Source organism: Osmerus eperlanus, unplaced genomic scaffold, assembly GCF_963692335.1.
Source record: "Osmerus eperlanus unplaced genomic scaffold, fOsmEpe2.1 SCAFFOLD_388, whole genome shotgun sequence".
In the NCBI taxonomy this organism is placed as follows: domain Eukaryota; kingdom Metazoa; phylum Chordata; class Actinopteri; order Osmeriformes; family Osmeridae; genus Osmerus; species Osmerus eperlanus.
In genome coordinates, this window is record NW_026911200.1 from 1 (window position 1) to 26,595 (window position 26,595).

At 49.1% G+C, this 26,595-nt stretch overlaps 3 protein-coding genes across 4 annotated transcripts; all 3 read left to right on the forward strand.

Annotated features, from left to right (window-relative positions):
* Positions 1-442: 442 nt before the first annotated feature.
* LOC134015756 (ras-GEF domain-containing family member 1C-like) lies at positions 443-7,081 on the forward strand (the record flags this gene model as incomplete). Its single annotated transcript, XM_062455300.1, has 10 exons — positions 443-712; positions 2,036-2,110; positions 2,216-2,314; positions 2,583-2,685; positions 2,966-3,045; positions 3,128-3,223; positions 3,656-3,751; positions 4,210-4,333; positions 4,735-4,807; positions 5,003-7,081. Coding segments are annotated over 10 exons (1,041 nt in total), but the record flags the coding sequence as incomplete, so codon positions are not given.
* A 605-nt stretch (positions 7,082-7,686) lies between these two features.
* On the forward strand, positions 7,687-13,988 carry LOC134015755 (dual specificity protein kinase CLK4-like). Of its 2 annotated transcripts, XM_062455298.1 has the most exons (13): positions 7,687-7,845; positions 8,273-8,427; positions 9,760-10,018; positions 10,652-10,754; positions 11,560-11,626; positions 11,746-11,862; positions 11,947-12,113; positions 12,260-12,354; positions 12,492-12,621; positions 12,737-12,819; positions 12,939-13,018; positions 13,124-13,214; positions 13,312-13,988. In XM_062455298.1, the coding sequence occupies exons 2-13, from the start codon at positions 8,273-8,275 to the stop codon at positions 13,471-13,473; spliced, it is 1,509 nt and encodes a 502-aa protein (XP_062311282.1). In that variant the 5' UTR covers positions 7,687-7,845; the 3' UTR covers positions 13,474-13,988. The 2 variants fall into 2 exon arrangements, with proteins under 2 accessions (XP_062311282.1, XP_062311283.1); XM_062455299.1 differs by lacking the exons at positions 7,687-7,845; positions 8,273-8,427; positions 10,652-10,754 and having other exon boundaries at positions 9,881-10,018; positions 13,312-13,986.
* A 1,767-nt stretch (positions 13,989-15,755) lies between these two features.
* LOC134015757 (collagen alpha-1(XXIII) chain-like) lies at positions 15,756-17,325 on the forward strand (the record flags this gene model as incomplete). Its single annotated transcript, XM_062455302.1, has 2 exons — positions 15,756-16,383; positions 17,256-17,325. Coding segments are annotated over exons 1-2 (367 nt in total), but the record flags the coding sequence as incomplete, so codon positions are not given.
* Positions 17,326-26,595: the final 9,270 nt, after the last annotated feature.

Genomic DNA, 26,595 nt, shown 5'->3' on the forward strand with positions numbered 1-26,595 from the left:
GAGAGAGAGAGAGAGAGATGGGGAGAAGCTAAAGGTAGATAGACCGTAGCTTCAGGCAATGAGGGATGGAGGGGGAGAGAAAGATGGATGGAGCTTGAGAGGGGGATGGGGGAAGAGGACAGAGAGCAGAAAGAGAGGGACTATGAGGAGTGGAGTGGTTGGAGGGAGAAGGAGGAGGAGAGAGTGGCGGGAGAGAGAGTGATGAATGTGCAGCTATTTGTGGATGTGTGTGTGTGTTTGTGTATGTGTGTATGGGGTTGGCAGGCTGGGTGAGAAGGCCAGCAGGTCCAGCCTTTCTCTCGATCAGTCGGAACATGTCACACATAACCCAGAGCCAGAACACACACACTCTAACACACACGCACACACACTGGTATAAGGATGTAACTATGCTATAAGGAAATAGAAGAGAGATAGTTGGATGCCATGATTATGATGATAAGAGGAGGACAAGTATGATGAAGATGACCGTGCTCTCCTTCCTGTTTCCCTCCAGTCGTACAGGAAGTCACTGAGCCAGGTCCTGCAAAAGCTGAGCCTTAAGCTGGCCACCCTGAGTCAGTGCGAGGAGACTGTCGTCAAGGGCAACGCCTCGTCCATCTCTGACAAGCTGCTGGCTTTCAAAAGCAAGCCCCCGGGCCTTCAGAGAGACATGCTCTCCATCTGCAGTGACCCCTTCACCCTGGCCCAGCAGCTCACACACATAGAACTGGTGAGGGGGGTGATGGTGGAGGAGGGGTGGAGGAGGAGGAGGGGTGGAGGAGGAGGAGGGGTGGAGGAGGAGGAGGAAGAGGAGGGGTGGAGGAGGAGGGGTGGAGGAGGAGGAAGAGGAGGGGTGGAGGAGGAGGAGGGGTGGAGAAGGAGGGCTGGAGGAGGAGGAGGAGGAGGAAGAGGAGGGGTGGAGGAGGAGGAGGAAGAGGAGGGGTGGAGGAGGAGGAGGGGTGGAGGAGGAGGAGGAGGAAGAGGAGGGGTGGAGGAGGAGGAAGAGGGAGACAGGGAGAGATGTTGGCAGTCAGTGACATAAACTATGGTTGAAATCGGTCATGCAGACAGATCTGGGTTATCTGGAGTGATGAGTGGAGGATGGGGAGAGATCTAGAGGGCAAGAGGACTGGTGTGTGAGAAACAACACTTTCATTAACTAAACTGCCAGCCAGATATCCAGCCTGATAACCAGTCAGATATCCAGCCTGATAACCAGTCAGATAGCCAGCCTGATAACCAGCCAGATATCCAGCCTGATAACCAGTCAGATATCCAGCCTGATAACCAGTCAGATATCCAGCCTGATAACCAGTCAGATATCCAGCCTGATAACCAGCCAGATATCCAGCCTGATAACCAGTCAGATATCCAGCCTGATAACCAGTCAGATATCCAGCCTGATAACCAGCCAGATATCCAGCCTGATAACCAGTCAGATATCCAGCCTGATAACCAGCCAGATATCCAGCCTGATAACCAGTCAGATATCCAGCCTGATAACCAGCCAGATATCCAGCCTGATAACCAGTCAGATATCCAGCCTGATAACCAGTCAGATATCCAGCCTGATAACCAGTCGGCCTCTCCTGTAAGAGCCAGTCCTCTGTTAGCTAGCTGCAGAGCTGACATGTACACACACAAAGGACCTCAGATAGATGCACATTCACATCAGGCTTTATGTATGTGTGTTCATGCATGTGTTAATGTGTGCACGTGTATCTCTGAGTGTGTGTGCACATGTTCACTAGTCTTAATAGTGACATCATCCCAGGAGTCAGAGTTTTGCCTGAGGCTTTTAACAAAGGATAGAAAACCACAGTAGATATATGTGACCTGACAGCTTTACACTCCGGCACACACACACACACACACACACAGCCACACACACTTTCTCTGCTTCATAGTAGGCATGCTGGGACAAATTTAGAAACCCAAAATACGCTAGTTAGCATTCCTGTGACTGTTCTCTGCTTGTACACACTAATTTGTTTGTGTGTGTGTGGATGGGTGTGCGTGTGTGGGTGCATGCGTGTGTGGGTGTGTGTTTCAGGAGCATCTGAGTCATATATGTCCAGAGGAGTTTGTCCAAGCCTTCGTACAGAAGGACCCACTGGACAGCACACAGGTATGGGGTGTTTATGTGTGTGTGTGCTATGCCTGTAATTCTAGGGTCACACTGAAGTCACTGAGGTCATCCAGGCCCATAACGTGTGTGTGTGTGTGTGTGCAGCCATGTTTCAGTGACCAGAAAAAGAAGACCACCAACCTTGAGGCCTACGTCAGATGGTTCAACAGACTGTGTTATCTGGTCGCTACGGAGATCTGCATGGTAACTACAACTGGACTGGACAAAAGACACATATGAGACTCTTGGAGGTCCTTATGAACCAGCCGGACCACCACTGGGCTCATGTCATGAGAGATTACTCCTGTCCCCCTACTCCCCCTGGTGGTCTCATACTGCCATAACACACTCTCACACATGATGACATTCACCTTCCCACATAACTGGTTGTTGTGATTACATACCAGTACATCAGTATCTTCTTGTGTGTGTGTGTGTGTGTGTGTGTGTGTGTGTGTGTGTGTGTGTGCAGCCTGGTAAGAAGAAGCAGAGAGCCCTGGTGATTGAGTTCTTTATCGACGTGGCCAGAGAGTGCTTCAATATCGGCAACTTCAACTCCCTCATGGCCATCATCTGTGAGTGTGTCGGACTGGGAAGCTCCCAGACCCAGCCTGTTCAGTAGCTACCTGTAAATATCCATGTGGACAGGATGTAGGAATCTATGATACAATAATGGATTATAGCCTGTCTCTGCCATGGCTTGTTTATAGGGTTAGTATTCTTGAGGATGGCAAATAAAAGACTCTCCCTCTCTCTCCCTCTCTCTCCCTCTCCCTTCCTCCCTCTCCCTCTTTTGCACCCTCTCCCTTCCTCTCTCTCCCTCTCTTTCCCTCTTTCTCTCCATCTCTTCATCAGCTGGCATGAACATGAGTCCAGTATCTCGTCTAAAGAAGACCTGGAGCAAAGCCAAGACGGCCAAGTTCTTCATCCTGGAGGTGAACATCACAGACCTGGCTCAGTGAACGATGATGTTGATGTTGATGATGATGATGATGATGTTCTCTTGTGGACTTTCAGCACCAGATGGATCCTACTGGGAACTTCTACAACTACAGGACTGCTCTGAGGGGGGCTGTCCACCGCTCACAGACTGCCAGCAGCAACAGGGAGAAGGTAGGCGAGAACATCACAACCACAAGTGTTCCACCCCTCCGGAACACCACTAACCTAAGGACCCATCAGCACAACTTCTACGGAACATCTCTCTGCCGGTCGAAGGAACACAGAACTTGTTGTACTTGATAAGGGAGTCAGGTGGCTGAGCGGTGAGGGAATCGGGCTAGTAATCCGAAGGTTGCCAGTTCGATTCCCGGTCATGCCAACTGACGTTGTGTCCTTGGGCAAGGCACTTCACCCTACTTGCCTCGGGGGAATGTCCCTGTACTTACTGTAAGTCGCTCTGGATAAGAGCGTCTGCTAAATGACTAAATGTAAATGATGTGCATTCCAAAATTGAACGACTACCTTTCAAACTGGGTTGTGTCTCTCTCTCCTTTCCGTCTCTCTCTCTTTCACTGGGACTCTCGCCCCCACACCCCATCTCAGATCGTGATCCCTTTCTTCAGTATGCTTATTAAAGATATCTACTTCCTAAACGAAGGATGTGCCAACCGCCTGCCCAACGGACATGTCAACTTTGAGGTGAGGCCACAGCAGGTACCGGACCCTCCCTCAGTCCCCCTCTCCCCCCCTGAGTCCCCCTCTCCGTTCCTCCTCCCTCCACCCGCTCCCTCAGTCCCCCTCTCCCTTCCTCCTCCCTCCACCCCCTCCTTCAGTTCCTCCCCCCTCCTCCCTCAGACCCCCTCTCCCCTCCTCCTCCCTCCACCCCCTCCTCCAGTTCCTCCCCCCTCCCTCAGTCCCCCTCTCCCCTCCTCCTCCCTCCACCCCCTCCTTCAGTTCCTCCCCCCTCCTCCCTCCCTCAGTCCCCCTCTCCCCTCCTCCTCCCTCCACCCCCTCCTTCAGTTCCTCCCCCCTCCCTCAGTCCCCCTCTCCTTCCTCCTCCCTCCACCCCCTCCTTTAGTTCCTCCCCCCTCCCTCCCTCTCTTTAGCCCTCACTCCAACATCAACTCTCCCTCCTCGCTTGTGTTTGTGTGGATCAGAAATTCGTGGAGCTGGCGAGGCAGGTGGGGGAGTTCATGACGTGGAAGCAGGCCGAGTGTCCGTTCGAGCAGGACAGGGTCATCCTGCATTATCTCCACACAGCACCCATCTTCACCGAGGACGGTGAGCCTGCTATTCCAGAGACAGAACCTGGCACAGACACATCAGAACCTAGGACAGAGACAGAACCTGGTACAAACACATCAGAACTTAGGACAGAGACATAACTTGGCACAGACACATCAGAACCTAGGACAGAGACAGAACCTGGTACAGACACATCAGAACCTGGTACAGACACATCAGAACCTAGGACAGACAGAACCTGGCACAGACACATCAGAACCTAGGACAGAGACAGAACCTGGCACAGACACATCAGAACCTGGTACAGACACATCAGAACCTAGGACAGAGACAGAACCTGGGTCAGACACATCAGAACCTAGGACAGAGACAGCACTTAGATCAGACAGAGTGGATGTCTGGTGTCTGGTTCATGTGTGTGGTTCTCCCTCCTCCAGGCCTCTACCTGGCGTCCTACGAGAGTGAGAGCCCAGAGAACCAGGTGGAGAAGGAAAGGTGGAAATCACTCAGGTGGGACACACACACAAACCCCTGACAGGACCCACACAAACCCCTGACATGACCCACACAGCTGACAGGCCTCTTTGTTTCAGCAGGTTTATTCAAATTCTCTCTCTCTCTCCCTTTGTCTCTTTCTCTCTATGTATATATCTCCCTCTGTCTGTCTCTCTCTCTCTGTCTCCGCCTCTGCCTCTATTTATCCAGGTCTAATATCCTGGGGAAGACATGAGTGGCCCAGGCTAGTTCACCCTCCTGCCAGCAGGGGCAGTGTTCTCATTGCAATAACACTAACTGTGAAGGAACCAACCAAGCTGGTACTTAGGGTTTTTTCTTCATGTGAAGACGGCCACAAAACAAACAACTACAACGTTGATGAACAGGAGTCATCAACACGACACGAAACAAACAGAACAAAATAAAGAATCATGCATACGAACAAGAAATTCTAATAAGAAGAAACTTCAAGCTATATGGACACTGGAGCAAAATGCCTTTGTTATGTATTTGGCTAGTGTACTTTAGACTGGGTACTTTGTGTGTTGTGTGTATGTGTGTGCGCACCTATGTGAGTGTGCGTGAGGAATTGATGTGTATCTATTCTTGACTTGATGTTAACTCTCTGTGGGGGGTCATGTTTACTACTGTAAAGTGTACAGTTACAGGGAGAACTACTTTTAAACGTTAATTTAATATTGATATTATTGTCATTAATCAGCCTATTTCTCTCATCTCTCGTACTGTAATAATTGTATAAAAGTTACTGTTTTGTGAAGGGCGCTGGCTAGCCCAATCAGCTGTTAAACTACATTCAGTCCTCTTAAGACATTGGCTGCTGAACTGGGAGGCGGGGAAGAGCATCTGATCAATCCTTGGAGATTTTGACCCCTTACTGTATGTAACCCCCTCAAGAAAATGCCTGTGTATATGTGTGTGTATATATATGTGTGTGAGTGTGTGAGTGTGAGTGTGAGTGTGAGTGTGAGAGTGTATACACCTCTGTATTCTTCATACCTTCAGACCTCATCAGATTATTGGTGTCTTCTATCTCTCCTGTCCTTGGGGATCTGGGCTGAGGTTGTTCAGTGTTTACCTCTGTCTAAAAAAAAACGACTTGTGCCACGAAAACATGATAACATGAAAACATGAAAACATGATAACATGAAAAGATCCAAGTGCAAAACAATCAAAAGCCAGACCAGTGTAGATTGTGTATAAAGGACTTTATTAACCACATCTTCCTGCTCGAACAGGAAGTGTTTCTCTGACTGACATTCAGTTGTTATATATTTATAGATAATGGATATGTCTCTGATGACATATGTAGCTTTGTTTTACTGGCTTTTTCTCCTGTATTGAAACTGAAGGATTCTGGATGGAATGAGACAGACAGGCTGTGTTTAAAAGGACTGGATGTGTTCAAAGACCCCTGAAACAGCTGTGTGTACGGATGGAAGCTTATGTCTTCATGAACGGTCAAGAGAATCCCTGTTTGACTGTCAGCTCCCCTCTCAGTAAGACACTATGGTGTGGGGTTTGGTCTGTTTTAGATGGGTAGGGAGATTGGTGCCAGATAGAATCACTGATTATTTACAGACTATCCAGGTTCCTCTAATTTATAATGTGTGGTTGTTTATGCCATTGATGTTTCGTGGGATTATCATTGAACTAGTTTATTTTTGCATTTTTCTTGTGAGCCAGGGGTTAAGTGTTGGGTTGGGGGAGGGGGGTCGTTCTGGGAGGGTATGGGGGGTGTAAACGGTTTGATTCCATTTGATATGATTGATGTTATTATACGTTAAAAAGGGCACCTTTCATTAAGTTTAGAAGAAGCTAGGTGTGTTCTTGTCTCTCCGTTCTTCTGTTTGTTGACAAGTCCCCTGGTGTTCCCAGGAGAAAGCTGGTAGACAAGGATTCGAGGGCATTTACAACTGCTGCTTTCAGAGAACTGTGTACCTGCATGTGAGCTTTTGGGTTTGTGTATGTGTGTGTGTGTGTGTGTGTGTGAGAGAGAGAGAGAGAGAGAGAGAGAGAGAGAGAGAGAGAGAGAGAGAGAGAGAGAGAGAGAGAGAGAGAGAGAGAGAGAGAGAGAGAGAGAGAGAGAGAGAGAGAGAGAGAGAGAGAGAGAGAGAGAGAGAGAGAGAGAGAGAGAGAGAGAGAGAGAGAGAGCACACTCTGGAGCAGCTAGTCATCTGAAAAGGTTTGTTTACCACGCCATGATGTTTCTGGTACCATAGTTTGCAAAGTTGAAATCAATACTGAAATCAATAAATGTCTTTTAATAGAACCCAACAATTCTTTGGATTATTTCTTAGACTTAAATTAAATGGGCTGTAGGAATTCCAATTCTTAGCCCTATTATTCATGTAAATCTACATTCCCCACTTCAACTGGGCGTTGTCTTTCTTGGGAGAGGCAGATTACCGTGGAATCCACCATTACTGGCCTCGATAGTCCTCAAGAGCATTTCCGGTTTAGCAAATTCGCCTTCAGAATTCGAGCATGGCCTGAGCTGTACCATCGTCTTATTTTGTTTATGCAAAAGAAAAAAACGACCGAAAAAAAATAAAAAATAAATACTCTCTCTAAAACACTATTTTGCAAATATAGCACAAAAAAAGTTTTGCTGGAAAATTGTGTTTACTACGAACCTTCAGCATTTTTCTGCAAAATAATCATAATATCAATAAATATCAATAAAATAATTATTTTAAATGAAGGAGCCAGAACATTCTCCTGCCACTTATATGGGAATGGAAAACGTATTTTCAGAGAAAACTGTCCAGATAAACCTTGCACCAGTTGAAGGAAGTTTACTTCGAAGTAGAAAAGAGGAGAAAGCGTTTCCTAACCTTTATTTTGAAATATGTTGAGGATACAACCGGAAACTACCCAAAGCGTGACGTAGTGTTTATTTACGTAACGGAAAATTCTAGAGAATTCAAGGTAGAGCTCGTGTGAGCAGAATAGTTTTGTTCGATTATTTAGTTTCAGATATTCTACATTTCATATCCGAATTTTCATTTTCGACATATCGTAATCTAGACAAGGTGAGGAAAGTCGACTGGTATATTTTACAAAGGCATCGTAAATGTAAAATCTAATAAACTAGCTACTGTAACTAGCTCGAACGTTAGCTTAATGTTAGCAATCCATAGAACAAAGCCACGCGTCACAATCCGACCGTATTGGCTGGTAAACGTTAGCCTGATAGATAGCTATAGTTACCCTAGTTAGTTAATAGCTTGGCTAACTTGAGAACGAACTCGAGTTTATGCACTATTGCCAAGTTGTCTATTTAGTAATAGGATCCAGCCAACGTTATCCAAACTTAATTTATACAGGTTGGCGATTGCGGTATTTAGCTATAGCTAGCTAGTTTGTTAGCATATCTACAGTAATCCATTTGGCTAGCATCATTTGAAAAAGTTAGCTAAGCTAGCAAGGTAATGTCAACAGCCTTTTTTTATGACACAGATGCGGCAGTCGAAGCGAATGCGTTCACCGGACTCTTTGCTCGATGCGTGGGAGGAGAGAATGCAGAGCCATAAGCGCCGAAGAAGAGACTCGCACAGCAGCGAGAGGGAGAACGAATCTAGAAGACATCGTCGTCAATACACAACGAAAAGAGGGTAAATATAGCACTGGTCCAATGGCCGCATTATACCCCACCCACTCTGGACGGCCCCCTTTCCTGTCCTTTCCAAATGCAGAGAAGTGCCCGCGGACAGACAACTGTTGATATACAGTTACTGCTGCAGGAAGAAGTCCAGTAGACACCGATACTTCCGTGTCTTTTAGGCCCTGCTCAACCCACTTCTTCATTGTTGACGTAAACAGTAGTAAAGTTTATGGAGGACTGTCAAGTGTACACATTTGAGCTGCCAAACAATAGTTGTCAGGTTTAAGAGTTGTCTGTGAGAAACACAACCACCTAGCTTCTACATGGTCTTACAGATGTTTATCCCTGGCCCCAAAGGCACCATGGAGGATGTTTGGGGGCTGTTAATGTACCAAGCATCATGTAGCCGTGACTGCTGTCACTATCAGTCCCTGAAGGATACAGCAGGTTCATGTAGCACAGAGATTAAGCTGCAGCCCAGTGACGGAACGAGAGGGCTTGGCTGCATGCTTCCTGCCAGGGCTCGTCTATTTATAATCCCACCGAGAGGCAGGTCTTTTTTTGGAGGAGATATGACACCAGGTGCGGGTGAGGGGGGTGTAGTGATGACCCTTATCCCATTCCCTTCCTCCAGCCTCAGCGACTGCTGAAAGGCCCTCAAACATCCCTCAAACACACATCAAAAACTGTCAACACGAACAGGCTTGTGTGTGTTTTTGTAGCCTTGTGTGCGTGCAGGCATGGACGTGTCTGCGCTGGACGATGCGTGTGTGTGTGTCCACATCCTGGATACGAGTGTTTGAAATTGAGGAAGGGCGTAGTGTAACGGAAGGTATGGGCGACGTCAAGCAAGCAGCTCACATCTTCAAGGGAAATTGTCAATTTCCCTTGGAAATCACACCACATGTATGTGTGATTTTATTCAAAGCAGCATAACTACTTTGCAGCCGTTTAAACACAAGAGTCTCTGCTTTCTGGTCCAGGCCACTGGCCTCTTCTTGAACTTGTCAATAAACTCAGCATGTGAATGGCAGGACTGGCTGAGTCCTGCCAGCCAACAGATCATAAATCATTTTGGTTGTTGCTAATTAAAAATGTTACATAAAACCCCACCAGGATAGGATGTCACATAGAGGCTGGCTATTAGCACCTAGCTGGTAGTCTAGAGCAGAGGAGGTCCCTAGAGGGGTGGTTAGATGGTTAGGAAGCTCATACTGGGTTTATGAGCTTTCTGTCTGTCTGTGTGTGTGTGTGCGCGCTGCCTCTGGCTGTCTGCTTTACCTAGTCGCCCTGCAGCTCATTGTGTGAGCCTGTGTGTGTAAGCTGTCTCTCCTGGCTGCAGGCACTACCTGGAGACCCGCAGCCTGAACCAGAACCTGGACTCGCAGGAGCGCCGTGTCCGACACCGGAGCCTGGAGATGGGCTACGAGGACAGCCGGGGCAGCACCTGCCTGAGCCGGGACAGAGACCAGGAATGGCACCACTACAGCAAGTCCTCCTGCCGTAGCGGCATGACCGGACGGAGTCGGAGGAGTAGCCGCGGGCAACGGGACACGGGGCGTGGCCCCCGCCAAAGCCCCTCCCACCAGAACTCTCAGTCGGTACGGGTCTCTTCCCCCTTCTCCTCCTGTTCTCTCTCTCTCTCTCTCCTTTCCCTCCCTCACCCCAGGGCCCTAGGTCCAGTACCGGGCAGGCTAGGGGATGGGGTTGGGATGGGGCTAGACCGGGCTAGGGGATGGGTTTGAAGCATGTTAACCAGTTCTGGACAGGTAGATGTTAGGACGGCATCAGTTTCAGTACTAGATGCTCTGTAGCTAACCTGAGACCTCAACGATAGCAATGCAATTGAGGGTCTTTTTCTAGACTTCAAAATGATTTTTTAAAAATATATAAAAATATGTGAAGAAACGGGGGTTAAAAAAAAAATGCATATGAGAAGCCAAACTCTTGTCAGCTTTTTATTTTTGTTGGTGTAACTCCACTGAGCAAGTCTCTCACCTCAATCTGTATCTGCCATGTCTCTCTTCTGTAACACACGATGCGCTGCCGGCCCTATGCCTGTCTCTGGGCCTGAATTTGCACATGCTGCTCCGCTGTGGGCCTGGTCCCGGCTGGCTGGCTGACCCCAATCTCCCCCCACAACTCCACCCCCCCTACGCTGGTTGAATGAATGGCGTTGTGGTGATCTGTCGATGGGTTAATGATGATGGTGATGATGATGGTGGGACCTGCAGACGCGGAGACGCCAGCGCAGGAACAGGAAGCGAACCCGAAGTGTTGAGGATGATGACGAGGGTCACCTGATCTATCACTGGGGAGACATGCTGAGAGACAGATGTATAGACTATATATACCTTTTTATTTTCTGTTACCTCTCTCTCTCTCTCCTCTCTTTCTCTCTCTATCTGCTACTCAACTGTTTCTTCTGTCTGTGGTCTGTTGTGGGTTGTACTGTGTAGTGCTGTAACAGGTGGATGCTAGAGGATCTGTGTGTCCTAGGAGGGCAGGGTTAGTCGGGGAGTTGGCTCAGTATGGTCTAGTCTAGCTGTAGTAACAGGAACGCACCAGACTTGGCTGTGCTGAACTCTGCTCTCAGGTGGTGGGGGTGGGGGCGAGGGTAGAAGAGAGAATAGGGGGGGAATGTCAATTTACGGGTGAGGGCTAGGTTAGGGGTGAGGCCAGGGTGAGGGCTAGGTTAGGGGTGAGGCCAGGGTGAGGGCTAGGTTAGGGGTGAGGCCAGGGTGAGGGCTAGGTAATGGGTGAGGCCAGGGTGAGGGCTAGGTAATGGGTGAGGCCAGGGTGAGGGCTAGGTAATGGGTGAGGCCAGGGTGAGGGCTAGGTAATGGGTGAGGCCAGGCTGAGGGCTAGGTAATGGGTGAGGCCAGGGTGAGGGCTAAGTAATGGGTGAGGCCAGGCTGAGGGCTAGGTAATGGGTGAGGCCAGGGTGAGGGCTAGGTTAGGGGTGAGGCCAGGGTGAGGGCTAGGTTAGGGGTGAGGGCTAGGTAATGGGTGAGGCCAGGGTGAGGGCTAAGTAATGGGTGAGGCCAGGCTGAGGGCTAGGTAATGGGTGAGGCCAGGGTGATGTGCTGTGTGGGCCAGCCACCAGTCGTTTGGTTCTGATCGTGTGTCTCTGCCCATCCAGATGAGATAGTCTCCAATCTGGGAGAAGGAGCATTTGGCAAGGTGGTGGAATGCGTCGATCACTCCAAGTAAGTCACTTCCTGGTCTCACCTGAAGGTGGCGCCCTTGCTGTCTGTCTGTGTCTCTATTACCATGGCTCTTCTATCTACATGCCTGTGTGTGTGTGTGTGTGTGTGTGTGTGCGCAGGGGTGGTGCTTGTGTGGCCGTCAAGATCATTAAGAACATTGATCGGTACCGCGAGGCGGCCATGTCTGAGGTTGAGGTTTTGGAGCAGATGAACTCTCTGGACTGTGACCGGCGATAGTAAGTACCTCCCTCACAGGCCCTGCAGTCACAGCCGTGTTACGTCACGTGACAGCGGGACCTCAACATGCCGTGTTCCCGCAGTGCGTGTGTGAGGATGCTGGACTGGTTCGACCACCACGGTCACGTGTGCATCGTGTTGGAGCTGCTGGGACTGAGCACCTACGACTTCCTGAAGGAGAACGGCTTCCAGCCCTTCCCCATAGAGCACATCAGACACATGGCCTATCAGACCATCAAGGCTGTCCGCTGTGAGTACACACACACACACTCGCTCACATACACACTCTCACACACACACACGCTCACACACACACACACGCTCACACACACACACGCTCACACACATGCGTGCAGTGTCAAATAGGAGGTGTGACGGGGCTATACTGTGTTCCAGTCCTTCACAAGAGCAAGCTGACCCACACAGACCTGAAGCCAGAGAACATCCTGTTCATCAACTCAGACTACCACCTGGAGTACAACCCAGTTATGGTGAGATGTGGTTGAGTTGTTATGGTTACCTGCTGTAACCCTCACCCCAACACTCACCTGGAGTTCAACCCACACTAATCCTACACACACTCAATCTCCAACATTTGTCCGTGTGTGTGTGTGTTCCCTCCTGTCAGAGGCGGGATGAACGGACGTTGAAGAACCCAGATGTGAAGGTGGTGGACTTTGGCAACGCCACCTACGAGTATGAACACCACACCTCTGTGATCTCCACACGCCACTATCGTGCCCCCGAGGTCATACTGGGTACGCCTTTCTCTCTCACACACACACACACTCTACCAGGCTCTGCCACTACTTGATGTGTACCTGAGTATATCTGTCTCTTCACGTGCTTGTTCGTGTGTGTGTGTGCTTGCAGACCTGGGCTGGGACCATGCGTGTGATGTGTGGAGTCTGGGCTGCATCCTGCTTGAGTATTATCTGGGATCCACTCTGTTCCAGGTAGGACCTCCACACACACACACACACACAACTTTACACACAACTACTGTCTCCTGGCATCAGGCCTTATGTTGTCCCCCCCGTCCATCCTTTTCCCCCCCTCCCTCCTTCTCCTCCAGACCCATGACAGTAAGGAGCACCTGGCCATGATGGAGAGAGTTCTGGGGCCCATCCCCACACACCTGCTGCAGAAGACCAGGTAAGCTCAGCCAGACCATCCCAGCAACCCAGCTGTGACCCTGACCGTCCTGTCTGACAGAGTCTGACGAGCTGTCCTGTGTGTGTGTGTGTGTGCGCGTCTCAGGAAGAGGAGGTACGTGCACCGCTACAAGCTGGACTGGGATCCCCGCGGCTCCTCTGGTCGCTACGTGAGGAGACACTGCAGACCCCTGAAGGTGACACCTCTCATCCGGTCTGTCTGGGGAGTCTAGACGAGCCCTGTCTGTTAGCATCAACATGAACCAGCTGTATCTCTCTCCCCTCCCCACCCAGGAGTACATGGTGTCCCAGAGTTCAGAGCACGAGCAGCTGTTTGACCTGATCAGGAAGATGATGGAGTTCGACCCGTCCAGGAGGCTCAGTATGAACCAGGCCCTCCGGCACCCCTTCTTCTCCTGCCTCCGCAAGGCCTCCAGCTCCTCAGCCAAGAACTGACCCCGCCGCCCTCTGACCTCTGGCCCCTCCACGGGGCAGTCTGCTGCCCTGACAACCCATCACTGTGATCACACCCAGTGCCAGCCCCACTTCCTGTTCTCCAGGAGAGTTTCCCAGACTGCATCAGTCCTGCTAACACCCCGCCACCCCCCATCCCTGACGCTGATCTGAAACAGGTGGAGATGATGATGATGATGATGAACACTGCCAGTGTGTCAGCTGACACTGATGTAACCAGTTTCTGTTGTGGGCTTTTGTCTTAAAATATATTTCAGGAAGAAACCAGCATCAGAGCTGCTGTCACTGGCTGCATACATGAATATAGACTTTGTGTATCAGGTGTAGGATTCCCTGCTCTAACTCCAGTCCCCCACACTCCCCTCTCCCTCCCTCCCCCCCCCCCCCCCCCCCCCCCCCAGGTGGAAGTAATTTATTATGCATAGCAGGGGAAACAGGAAGAAATTTATTGTACAGATGATATAATTACCAGATGCTGTCCATTTATCCGTCTTTTGAATTTTGGATTGTTACAAGTTTATTTCTGAATAAAGCTTCTCAATTGTAGAAGTATCCTTTTCTTTCTAGGAGTTAATATTTAAGTTGAAGCAGGGCTGTAATCATAATTTATATTGGTGATATATATCCATCCACTTCAATATTCAAATCTGGTCAAAATGTCCCCCCCAATATATTGATATAAAAATATAAATGTGCTACGATACGACAGGCAACCACGCACGCTGTCCGAAATTATAACAAATGTAATCATATTCATAACTAAACGTAAAAAGTTTTCAGGTGAGACGCTCAGACCACCCAGCACATTTCGTCCCCTCTGATGTTAACTTCATGGCTACGTCCTTGAGTTGAAGCTTGAACGCGTCGTCTCGCGTGCCGTCTGTGAGATTGTCCACCGTGAAGGGTGCTGTTACGCTGCATTTCCAGCAGATGGGGACAGCGAGCCGTTAGCCCTCCGCGGTCCTGTCCGCGTGCACTATACACTCGCTTCTCGTGCAGAGCGCTCAACCTTCAGAATCCCAGAAGCAGGGTGCGAATTACGGGGGTGTTTGGGGGGGGGGGCGGGTCTGACCCCCCTAATTAAGACTTGGACCTCCCAAAAGAGGTAAAAACAACAGGTCGGGGCAGGGCCGGTCCTTCCTACAGGCGACATAGGCAGCCGCCTAGGGCGGCATGAAGAGGGGGGCGGCATTTTCCGAAGTGCATCCATTAACTAACCCTCCCGCACAACCAGCAGAGGGCGCCAACCGCGCCACGTCATATCTCCGGGGGGGGGGGGGGGGGGCACTACGATTTGCGTTCCCGGGGGGGGGTTCGGGGTTCTGTTGATACATTTTGCCTAGGGCGCCAGATGTGCTAGGACCGGTACTGGGTCGGGGGGTTCGATACACGCCCTGGAGAAGAAGTTGGCCCCCCCGATTGTCATTGTATAATTCGCACTCTGCCCAGAAGGACTCGCCTGTCCTGTTCCTGGAAAGGTACCGTTCTGGAGCGTTCCTCTCCAACTCCAATTTAGCACACCTGATTGTAATTAACTGCTTGGTAAACAAGCGGGTTAGTTTCAACTGTGGTCTCGGCAAATACAGGAGGGCATCTCTCCAGGAGCAGAGTTTGAGAGTTTAGCCCTGTTTATGAGCAGTATCGCCTAACTGGTAGTTTCGGGTGGCAAACATTTTACATGTCTAACGTAACGAGCTCCACAAACAAACCGATCTCACCACGCAACAGGCAGCCAACGTTCGCGGGGATGTCCACGAAACACTATTTAGCTTCTACAAATAAGTACATTTGAATATAATTTGTGTGTGCACTGTTGTCTTAATTGGCGGAAGTACATGAGGCAATTTTTTTGACAGCGTTGTTTCTATAGTTTGTTGGAACATAGAATTGGGTCCAAACAAACTTCTCATCTTTTCATACAATTAAGGAAATCATGTTATTTCACCCTCTTAAAAAATCATGCTAAATTCTGAATGACATAGGCCTACATGCAGATGACATGGATAATGAGAACAGATCCATATCATTTTTCCTCATTACGGCCTCAATGACGAAGTTTGGGACAGAATGGATCTCAACATCTGTCTTGCCAGCACCGTCTCCAGGCCGCTCCTGAAGATAAACAAATAATTCAGGTATCTGATTTTGCTCCGTCGCTTCCCTCAGTGAAAGTTATCAGTCTATGAACGCCTTCCCCACGTGGTCAACAGGGCGGGCGTATCCCTCAACAAGGCCAGTCGAACATGAGAGAGAGAGAGAATTTGAGAAACTTGACCAGCTTCAGGTTCCTCATCCACACACTCACTGTAACAGAGTAGAGTTCCCCGCGCATGAGGCAGTCCGCTGGCTCAGTTTCTGGCACGCTGCGCGTCTCCTCTCACCCTCTTGTTCCAGTGCTAATTTAAGACAGCGCTTTGAACCTCGTGCCGCACTGGAGTTTGGAATGACTGAGTAGCTGCGCGCTGAAGATTCTGCTCAGAGTTCAGTTCGTTTGTTCCGTTGTTGCCTCCCATTGCAGCCAAAAATTTAATCTGTAGGTTTTTATTTGATTACTTTAAATATCAGTTCCACTTATTTCTTACCTGGATCTAAAGCATGGATTCAATGGTGGATTCGAGCGGGCTGAGCAAGGCAGAAAGTCGTTGCGCGCCCCGGTCCCGGTTCCCGCGGTGCCCGGTTGGCTTTACCTCCGCGGTGTGTCTCGTGCTGTCCCTGAGCTCCGTGTCGGTGTGCCTGATGATGAGCCTCAAGACTCACCAGCTGGAGAACCGTCTGAGCGCACTGGAAACGGAGAAAACCTCCGTCTTTCATCCACCGGAGAGCGCTTTTTTGCGCGAGGATGGGACAGTCATACCGGCGCTGAGGGACTCCGTTGAGATGCTCCTTCAGGAGGTAAGGCTGCTATTTAAGGTTAACTTGTTAGTTTGATTACGTGTAAGTTTATTGTATTAACATTTATAATTTGATCTAATAGGCCTATAGCCAAATTGATAACATCCGTCGGCATGCGTAATGTGCGCGTGAGAACAGAATGGGACATCCAGGCAGACTTTGTTATTGTTGACGTCTTTGAAATATAGGTGGCATACAGGTGTTATTGGTGACTTTAAATTAGGTCTAGTAGACCTGTATACACAATATAGCGATATGGTGTCATGTAATCGATGGGAAACACATGGCAAATATGGACATTAAGCTAAATTAAATGCTGATCATGACCTGTAATTAGCATACAGTCTCTTCTGACCGCTCGCTGTCTGTAGAGATAAAGAGACGAGATATCAGGTCTGCTTAGACGGCGTTAGCGGGTTGAGTCTAATCTCGGTTTTCTAACTCCAGACCTAGAGACTTAACTGACTGCTTTAAAGTCGCTCCGCTCACTCGGGTCACTCCTATTAGATTCATTATATGGCCCATTTAAACGTCAGGAACGCTCTACGGGAGAACGAGCTGTGAGATCTTTATGACATTCCCCAGCTGTAACCTTCTTATCCAACGGACACTTCTGTTTGCTTTGAACGTGTCTTATTGTGTGGGGAACGCATTACAGGAAATGTTAGATGGCAGGTTGTGGATTTAATTTTCTCACAACCTCTTTATTCTTCTTTTTGTCTTAATCCTGCTCTGACATTCCATCTCTCCACCTTTCTCTCTCTCTCTCTCTCTCTCTCTCTCTCTCTCTCTCTCTCTCTCTCTCTCTCTCTCTCTCTCTCTCTCTCTCTCTCTCTCTCTCTCTCTCTCTCTCTCTCTGTCTCTCTCTCCAGAGACTGAATGAGATCATTCCAAAGCTGCGCTCAGCGAGGGATGTGGCCCAAGAGTGCTCCTGCCCACCAGGTTAGCCTGCAAACACACACATGCAAACACACACACTAACACTCACTCATATTTGCTTTAAATGAGTGCAGGATAACTGGATATTGGTGCAGTGGACACTGACGGTGGTTGACAGTGGTTCTCCTGCAGCGTGTGTGTTTTGGATGGGTGCCTCTGCTGGGGGATCAGGGTCTGTAATCCAGGCAGCTCAGACTGGGACAGGGCTTCACACCGAGACACCGAGAAATACTCTTCAGATCATTATGGGATGTCCGGACTGAACCCTGTTGCTTAGCAGCAGTGGGGCTGGAAACATTAATAGACACTCGAGAGATGAGCCAAGTCTGGCCACGCTGGCTCTGAGGTGTGCATTACAAACACACACACACACACACTCACACACGCACCTTTACTGTGCATAGTAACGACCTCTGCTATATCCCCCATGCCTGCTGTGTGCAGGGCTGCTTCCATGGGTTAGGTGTGCGGCTCATGTTTGATAAAGTGTCAGTGTAAGTGAGCGTGACTGGCAGGGTGTTGCTGCTACTTATCTAATCGTCGGCTTGAGTGTGTGTACCTGCTCTTGGGCCAGAGGGTACTGCGGGGCCACTGCTGCCTAATGCACCCTGACACACAGGCTGCCTGCTAAGACAAGGGGGTGCAAAGTATAAACCTGTTATTGTGTGTGTGTGTCTGTGTGTGTGTGAACGCCCAGGTCAGCTACACGTATATTGAGACTGGCAGCTTCTATGTTTCACCTTGTTCTGAGACTCCATCTAGAGAGAGATGTTTGGGGTTCTGTTCTGTCTACTGTTCTGAGAAGCTTCGCTTGGGAACAGAGCTGTGGAGGGACTCTCTCTCTCTGTCTCTGTCTCTGTCTCTCTCTCTCTCTCTCTCTCTCTCTCTCTCTTTCTCTCTTTCTCTCTTTCTCTCTCTCTCTCTCTCTCTCTCGCCCTCACACTGTATTCGTGAAAACAGCGCTTTTTGCTACAGCAGGTGAAACCGTTCACACGCTGGAATGTCTGGAACACTTTTAAAACATTCCCTTACCTTCTGGTTCTACACCAGTTGACTGGATGAATGGCTGTTTGAATGACTGGGTGATTAGCTCTGATGATTGGATGGCTGGTTTGGATGACTGGTTGAGCTCAACTGTGCTTGAGGTCATGGTAACCTGTTGCAGTTTAAGGCTTCTTCTCTCAAACCTGTATCCCTTCAGAGTAATTAGCCTGAAATTCTATTATTCTATTATGTTCGGTCAGATGTTTCTCTTCATTCTACCCAGCCATTATAGAAAATGACTGCACAATTAAGTGGTTTCACAACTGGAGCACTATGTTACCGCAACTATGCTGGAGTCTAAATAAAGATCTTTTCCCTTTTCTCTCTTCAGCCCCAAAGAATGGTGCTAGTTACACAGGAACAGAATTCATGATGCTCGGTTCTATATCAGAGCTGTTAATGACCCACAGGGTGTAGTTCAGATGGGAGCTAGCCAGCCAGTTCGACTTGGTGTTGTCCTGGACCATGTTGGGACCCTGTTGGAAGCATTCATGTCCTCGTGCGTGTGTGTGGGGCCATGCTTTTGTGCACAGCTGAGCTTCTGTGTACTCTTGTGTACACAATGATCCTGTGTCGGTTTGTGTAGATATGTGCAATTATATCCTTCCATGAGTCCACGATGTGTACATTGTGTGTGTGTGTGTGTGTGTGTGTGTTGGAGGGCTTTGAGTAGCCGACAGTAGCCTCATCTCCACACGGTCCAGTAAGGTGAGACTCTCTCCCTTTAGCACCAACGGTTGCCACTGGTAACCTGATTCTCCCTCTGGCTTTCACAACCACCATCACAGGAAGAGGAATTTCTGTGATGGGGTGGGTGGGTGGGGGGCTATTTAGGGATGTTGTCTCACCATAGTCTACCTGCAGAGCTGGCCTTGGTGCTTGTTTGGGTGTTAGTTCTGGTGCTGGTTTTAGATCTGGTGCAGGTTCTGGTGCTGGTGGTGGTTCTGACTTTGGTTCTGGTCCTTGTTATGGTTCTGGTCCTGGTCCTTGTTCTGGCCCTGGTTCTGGTCCTTGTTCTGGTCCTGTTCCTGGTTCTGGTCCTTGTTCTGGTCCTGGTTCTGGTCCTTGTTCTGGTCCTGGCCCTGGCCCTGGCCCTGGTTTTGGTCCTGGTCCTGGTTCTGGTTCTGGTCCTTGTTCTGGTCCTGGTTTTGGTCCTGGTCCTGGTCCTGGTTCTGGTTCTGGTCCTGGTCCTGGTCCTGGTCCTGGTTCTGGTCCTTGTTCTGGTCCTGGTTTTGGTCCTGGTCCTGGTCCTGGTCCTGGTTCAGATCACTGACCCGGTGATGCACACGCCATATGACAGACCCACAGTTGGGAGACTCTGCGTCTCCAGCCGACCGTGTCACTCAGCCCGCAGTCTTTACAGCTTCAGGTGTTTGCAATTAACACTCTCCCCCTAACACACAAACACACACACACACACACGCACATTTGTGCTGCCATAGGTTATTAGAACCATGTGTACTCAGCAGCAGTTTCTGTGTTTGTCTGTGTGTGTGTTTGTGTGCGTGTGTCTGTTTGTTAGTTGGTGTGTGTGGTTGTGTTTTAGTCTGTAAGTGTTGGTTTGTCTGTGTGTAATTTTGGCCACACACATCCTATCCTGGACATCCATCCATCCCAAAACACAGACCTCACACACCTCACACACCTCACACACCTCACACACCTCATTCCGTGCTTCTGTAGTGGTGCCACCACAAACGAAACACAACTTCATCATACAGTCTCTACTGGAGCTGAAATACTATACGGATGTTGAGTGTGTGTGTGTGTATGTATGTGTGTGCTTGAATGTAAGGTCACAGGGGGGAGACCTCTGGCTGTGTGATTGGATCAGTTAAGATCAGATAAGGACTCATTTAGGCACTTAGAGATATGCTTAGGGAAGCAGGCCCAGGTGTGTGTGTGTGTGTGTGTGTGTGTGTATGTGTGTCACAGGCAGGGCACTGATATACAGCTGAGTTACTAGCTGTCCAATACATGCAAACAGTGTGTGTGTGTGTGTGTGTGTGTGTGTGTGTGTGTGTGTGTGTGTGTGTGTGTGTGTGTGTGTGTGTGTGTGTGTGTGTGTGTGTGTGTGTGTGTGAATGAAGTGTGTCAGTGAAGCTGAAACATTTTTTTCTGGTAGTGGACATTAGTGACGTCTCTGTGTAAGTTCCAGAAACATCCACACCTCTGCTGCACCAGTGCTGGAGAGGCTGAGGGGGAGCAGGGAGACTCCTCTCCCAGCCTCCTGCTGCCCTGCCTGGGGAGGAGCAGAGAAGAGTCAGCCTGTGGAGAGCCCCTCTGGAGCTAACTCTACAGGGGCTTTTATTAAAGCATATTAAACAGACAGGAAGTGTTCCAGCGTAGCGGCATCACCGCAGGAAGTAGGCAGCGCCTGCTTAATAACCTTTTCCACAATCATGTCAGGAAATGGGTTTTCATAAGAGGCCTTGTTTTGGGGTTGGCTCACTTTACTCAGGGCATCTGTATGCTGTAAGTGTATATGGTCATGTGCTGGATCATAGCTGCATGCCAGAGGAATGTGTGTGTGTGTGTGCATGTGTGTTATTAGTATCTCACTGTATAACTTCCAGACTGTGTATTACACACTTGGCAGGCAGGCTATTTCAAAGCAGAGATGATGTAGTGTGCAGAGTGTAAAGAACATCCATACTGTACATGCAGGCACACACACACACAGGTCTGTTTGATGTTTTCAGTTGTAAATCTCAGTTGGGAGAAGATACCAGAGATGCTATCACCATGACGACAGGAGATCTCAACTTGCTCATTTAAATGGCTCTTAAACCATTAGAGCTTCTCTCTCTCTTTCTCTCTCTCTCTCTCTGGTATTATGTGTAGTTCTGGAGCTGAAGGGACGGCCACTGGACTCTCATCTAGCTGGTGGGGTTGTCACGGTGACGGCGGAGGGCCAGAAAAGTTTATTTATCTGAGGAGAGTACCTCTCTGTCCTGCTTGGGGCTGGGACGTACATATGGAGCTTAGATAGACCTATGATTGGGGCCCCTGTGTGTGTGTGGTTCACTCTGGTATTCATTTACCCTTGGGTGGTGCAGTACAGTATGCACACACACAAGCTTTTTACCTTCTTGTCTATCATCATCCGTCTTATTAAAGTTAGCTTTGTAAAACCACCCTGTTTAGCACCCTGCCCCCCCCCCCCCCCTCTAACACACACAGACACACACACACACACACACACTATCTCTGTTTGAGGCCGATCTCTCTCCATGTCTCCAGTATTCAGGTTGCAGAGCACCAACATTAAAACATGGTAACTATTATGGTGTTTACATTCATTATCACAAGTGGCAGGTGACAAGGTGAATCGCCTTTTAATGAGGCGACGGAAAAACTCTTAACACCTCTCCACAGCCTCGAGCTGTCTGGGTGTGTGAAAGACAGACAGACAGACAGAAAGACAGAGTGGTAGACAGTCAGACAGTCAGGTAGTCAGTCAGACAGACAGACAGACAGACAGAGTGGTAGACAGAGTGGTAGACAGTGGTAGACAGAGTGGTAGACAGTCAGGTAGTCAGTCAGACAGACAGACAGACAGACAGAGTGGTAGACAGTCAGACAGTCAGGTAGTCAGTCAGACAGACAGACAGAGTGGTAGACAGAGTGGTAGACAGAGTGGTAGACAGAGTGGTAGACAGAGTGGTAGACAGTCAGGTAGTCAGTCAGTCAGTCAGACAGACAGACAGACAGACAGCGACCCAGCCAGCCAGTCAGACAGACAGACAGACAGACAGACAGAGTGGTAGACAGTCAGACAGCCAGACAGATCAAGAGAGGATCAGGAGGAATGTTCCATCTCCATAGCGATGGAGACCCTAGCCAGAGCAGTCTAGTGACATGATGCAGGCAGACAGTATTTACAGCCTGTTGCATCCAGAAGGAATGCAGACTGAAACCAACATTTCAGGCCCCATGAACAGCCTGACACTGACAACTCAAACCTGGTTTTGAACTGGTAAAAATGGTCCACCGGTTGCATGATGTAACCCTGTAAGTAGACCCTGGTGTTTAACCCCAGGAGTGTGTGTCTGTGTGCATGCTTGTGTGTAGGAGTGTGGATGTGTGTTGGTGTGGGTGTGTGGGTGTGTGAGGAGTTGCAGTGACCTAGTTGATGGTTTAACAGCTCCATGTTAGTCCTCTAGCTTCCTCACTCTCCCTGCACCTCTTAAATGAAAAGCTTGTAAAACACACAGCTAAACACCTTGAACCTGCCCTCAACATCTCTGGGCCGTGTGACTGTGTGTGTGTGTGTGTGTGTGTGTGTGTGTGTGTGTGTGTGTGTGTGTGTGTGTGTGTGGTTGTGTGTGTGTGTGTGTGGAAGGGAAAACAGGGAATTTCTCTCTCTCTGTCTTTCTCTCATTCACTTTCTCTCTCTGTCTGTTGCGTGAAGGTGTACCACCAAGGGTGGGTGTACAGTGTGGTAGTGAGGGTCAGCCAGGAGTGAGGCTGGCTGAAGGGTTGAGGGAAACGATGTCACACACACTGTACAAACACAGGCACACGGAGGTGTCACGTTAAAAGAGTTCCCCCCTGTAGGTGTGGGGAACCAGCTTGTTCATTTCCTGGTTCTGACACACCGTCAGTCAATGTTAGAGAGAGGGAGAGGGAGAGGGAGAGGGAGAGGGAGAGGGAGAGGGAGAGGGAGAGGGAGAGGGAGAGGGAGAGGGACATCAGACGTGCAGACAGTGGAAGATGGTTTAATGCTGAACTACAGCAGCCGTAGTGAAGCTGTCACTGTCAGCCTCTGTGAAACCATCCTCTGTAAGGGGCTTCGAAACAAGCGCCTCTCCAGTCCAGGTGACTGAGCATTATTATCCACATACATCAGATAGTCATTAGTCTGTCTGTGTATCCTGCCTACCAGGAGGACAGAGAGATACACCATAAAACACTCTTCTGTCAAATGCCGGCTTGCGTTTAATCTCATTCACACTATTCACTGGAACCATTTGAACAGCCCCAGGGGTGCTGCCTCTGGTAAATCAAAAGCACCATATGTCACTGATCTGAGTATCTGTCTGAAGCTGAAGGAGATGTGACTGTGTCATGCTTGTGTGTGTGTGTGTGTGTGTGTGTGTGTGGACTGGCAGGCCTGTTGGACTGGGTGACTGTTACGTAGTGTTAAGTGAGTGATTTTATGTGCGATAATGAGTGTGGTCCTCCATGTTGTGAGACAAAAATACCTTTAATTCCAACCCTGTTTCTGCATGGATCACTGCTGTACACTGCTCCCTACTGATGGGGGGGAGAGAGACACACACACACACACACACACACACACACATTATATGCAGAGATGGGAAGTAACTGTACTTAAGTAGATTTTTCTGGTATCAGTACTTTACTTCACAATTTAGTAAGCTAGTAAGCTAGCATGAAGTAAGGTAGAAGGCAACAAGAAAAATATTCTTATAAAAAATATTTAAAAAAAAGTTTGGGATAAACATGAAACGTTTTGTGTCGTGTTGTGTGTGATTGAAAATAAACCTTTATTTTCGAAACTTTTTTTTGTGTACTTTTGCCAATCTCTGATTATATGTTACTTTGTATTATAAAAATGGTATGGATGTTTGTTGGATGGTTGATGATGGTTAAGTTATCTGATGTGTGTTAACCCTTCAATGTGGACTGCTTTGACAACTGACTGTCTAACCTGAACATTCTTGCCTTGATTGAGAGAGTGAAAGAGAGAGTGTGACAATAAGAGAGAGTAAGATAGGGATAGGAAGGTCTATTCAACATGAAAATCCAAAATTCTGCAAGCAGATTTTGATCGATGTCCATCTGTTTTTCAAGTTGTGTGTGTGTGTGTTTATCACAACCTATCATCCATCAGTCCATCTACTGTACATGTCCCTGGCTCCAAGGCTGTTCGCTCCTCTCTCTGCCTCAATATCTCTTTGTAGCTCACTCAATCTCTCTCTATCCCTTTTTAGCTGTTAAAATGTCTCAGAGTTGCACAGTGGAAGATCTGGGCAGTGACAACCTGACCATATGGAGCAGCTATCAGGTTCAACATCTCCACCTTTCTCTCTTTCTCTCTGTCCTTCCCTTTCCCCCTTGCCGTCTCTCTCTCTCTCTCTCTCTCTCTCTCTCTCTCTCATCTCTCTCTCTCTCTCTCTCTCCTCTCTTCTCTCTCTCTCTCTCTCATCTCGTCTCTCTCTCTCTCTCTCTCTGTGCGTGCTGTCATTCTTCCCTCCCTCCTGTCTGGAGCTCAACCTTGGACAGGTTTACAACCTTTAATGTGGAATCTTCTAAACGCTCAAATCATCTCCTCCATCTCTCACACCTCTACTCCAACTCTCTCTCTCTCGTCTCCTTTTTCTCTCCTCTCTACCACCTCTCATCTCTCCGCCCTCTCTCTGTCCTCTCCTCCATCTTTTTGTCTCCTCTCCAATCCTCTCCTTCATCTCTCCTGTGCTTAGATCCTCAGTCATTACCACAACAGAGTGCGGTCCAGTTCAGAACACACACACACAAATGGTGGTCTAGCGTGGTCCTGCTAGCAAAGATACCCTCCCTAACTCTCTCCATCTGACAGCCAGCCATGTTGATCAGAACACACACACACACACACATATGGTGGTCTAGCGTGGTCCTGCTAGCAAAGATACCCTCTCCTAACTCTCTCCCTCTGACAGCCAGCCATGTTGATTTTTTTTCCTTCTCTGCCCTCTTTCATGTGTGGAGGAGTGCAGCCACGCATAACTTTACTGCCTGTCTGTCTCCCCGGCAGATAGACCCTGGAATATGACCTCCCTCTATCCTCCCCCTCTCCACCCCTTTCTTCTGTCTAACCTTTCTCCCCATCTCTCTCTCTCCTTCTCATACCATCTCTCTCTCTCTCTCTCTCTCTCTCTCTCTCTCTCTTCTCATCTCTCATCTTCTCTCTCTCTCTCTCTCATCTCTCTCTCCTCTCTCTCTCTCTCTCTCTCTCTCCTTCTCCATACCATCTCTCTCTCTCTCTCTTTCTCTCTCTCTCTCTCCTCTCTCATCTCTCTCCTCTCTCTCTCTCTCTCTCTCTCTCTCTCTCTCTCCTCTCCTTACCACTGTTTGTCCTCACCAGCATCTAATTATTATTAAGACCTGATTATAAGATATGTGTATGTAGGCCTGATCATAGATATAGATAGTCATCGGTGCTCCGAATGAGATCGTTGATCTGTTAGTCAGCTGACCTGATGACCCCATCAGAGTGGATCCCACTGTGCAACCGTTGTCCAATCACAAGAGAGAAGCAGGCTTGATTCTAAGCTGATGTAGATCTGACCTCAGATCACCCGGCGACACAGACACCCTGAACTCCTGTACTCTCTCTCTCTCTCCGCTCTCTCTGTCTCTCTCTCTCTCAGATCATACTTCAGTTCAGCGTGTGTGTGTCTGTGTGTTTGAATACATAACAAATCCCATCCCTGATGGATGGATGGATGGATGGATGGATGGGTGGACGGCGGAGGAGGAGTGGAGGGGGGGGATATCAGGGGAGGCCCAAGCAAACAAGCAGATAAGATCAGCGCAGAGAGAAAGCAGCTGGAAGCTTTCCTGACTCAGCCCCTTCCTCCGCCTCTCACACATTCCTCTCTTCCCCAATCCCCCTCTCACTGGCCACCTCTCCCCCCTGCAGACCAGCCCTGCACCCCTCCTTTACCAGCCCTTCTCCCCCTCTCTTCTACTCCTCCATCCCATCCTGCCATCCTTTTACTGCATGTTCATGAGGGCTCGCCTTCTCTTCATCTCAGTTTACTGTACAACAGTGTCTTCTTTCACTCTGCCTGTAACCTTCAGACCCCGCCCCCCCTCCTCATCTCCCCCTCCTCATCTCCCCCTCCTCCTGCCCCCCCCCCCCCCCCCCCCTCTGCAGACCTCTGTAAGTGGGGTCAGAACCCAGCGTGTTCAGCCTCTGGTTCCTGTGTTCTGTCTGACTGCAAGACTCTCTGGAACTCCGCTCACCTTCATGTTCTCTCTGTACCATGACAGTAGACCCCACATTTAACTGCTGACCCCACTGTGTGTGTGTGTGTGTGTGTGTGTGGGGGGGGGGGGGGTGTAGGGTGTGTGTGGGTGTCTTTGACAAGATAAAAACACAGCTGTGATCCAGCCTGGCAGATGTGTTGGTCTGGGTTGTCTAATTCAATATCTAGTCACCCAGTTCAGGTGATTGAGTTAGATTCCCTGACAGAGCTGCAGAGGTGTTATGTCTTAGGT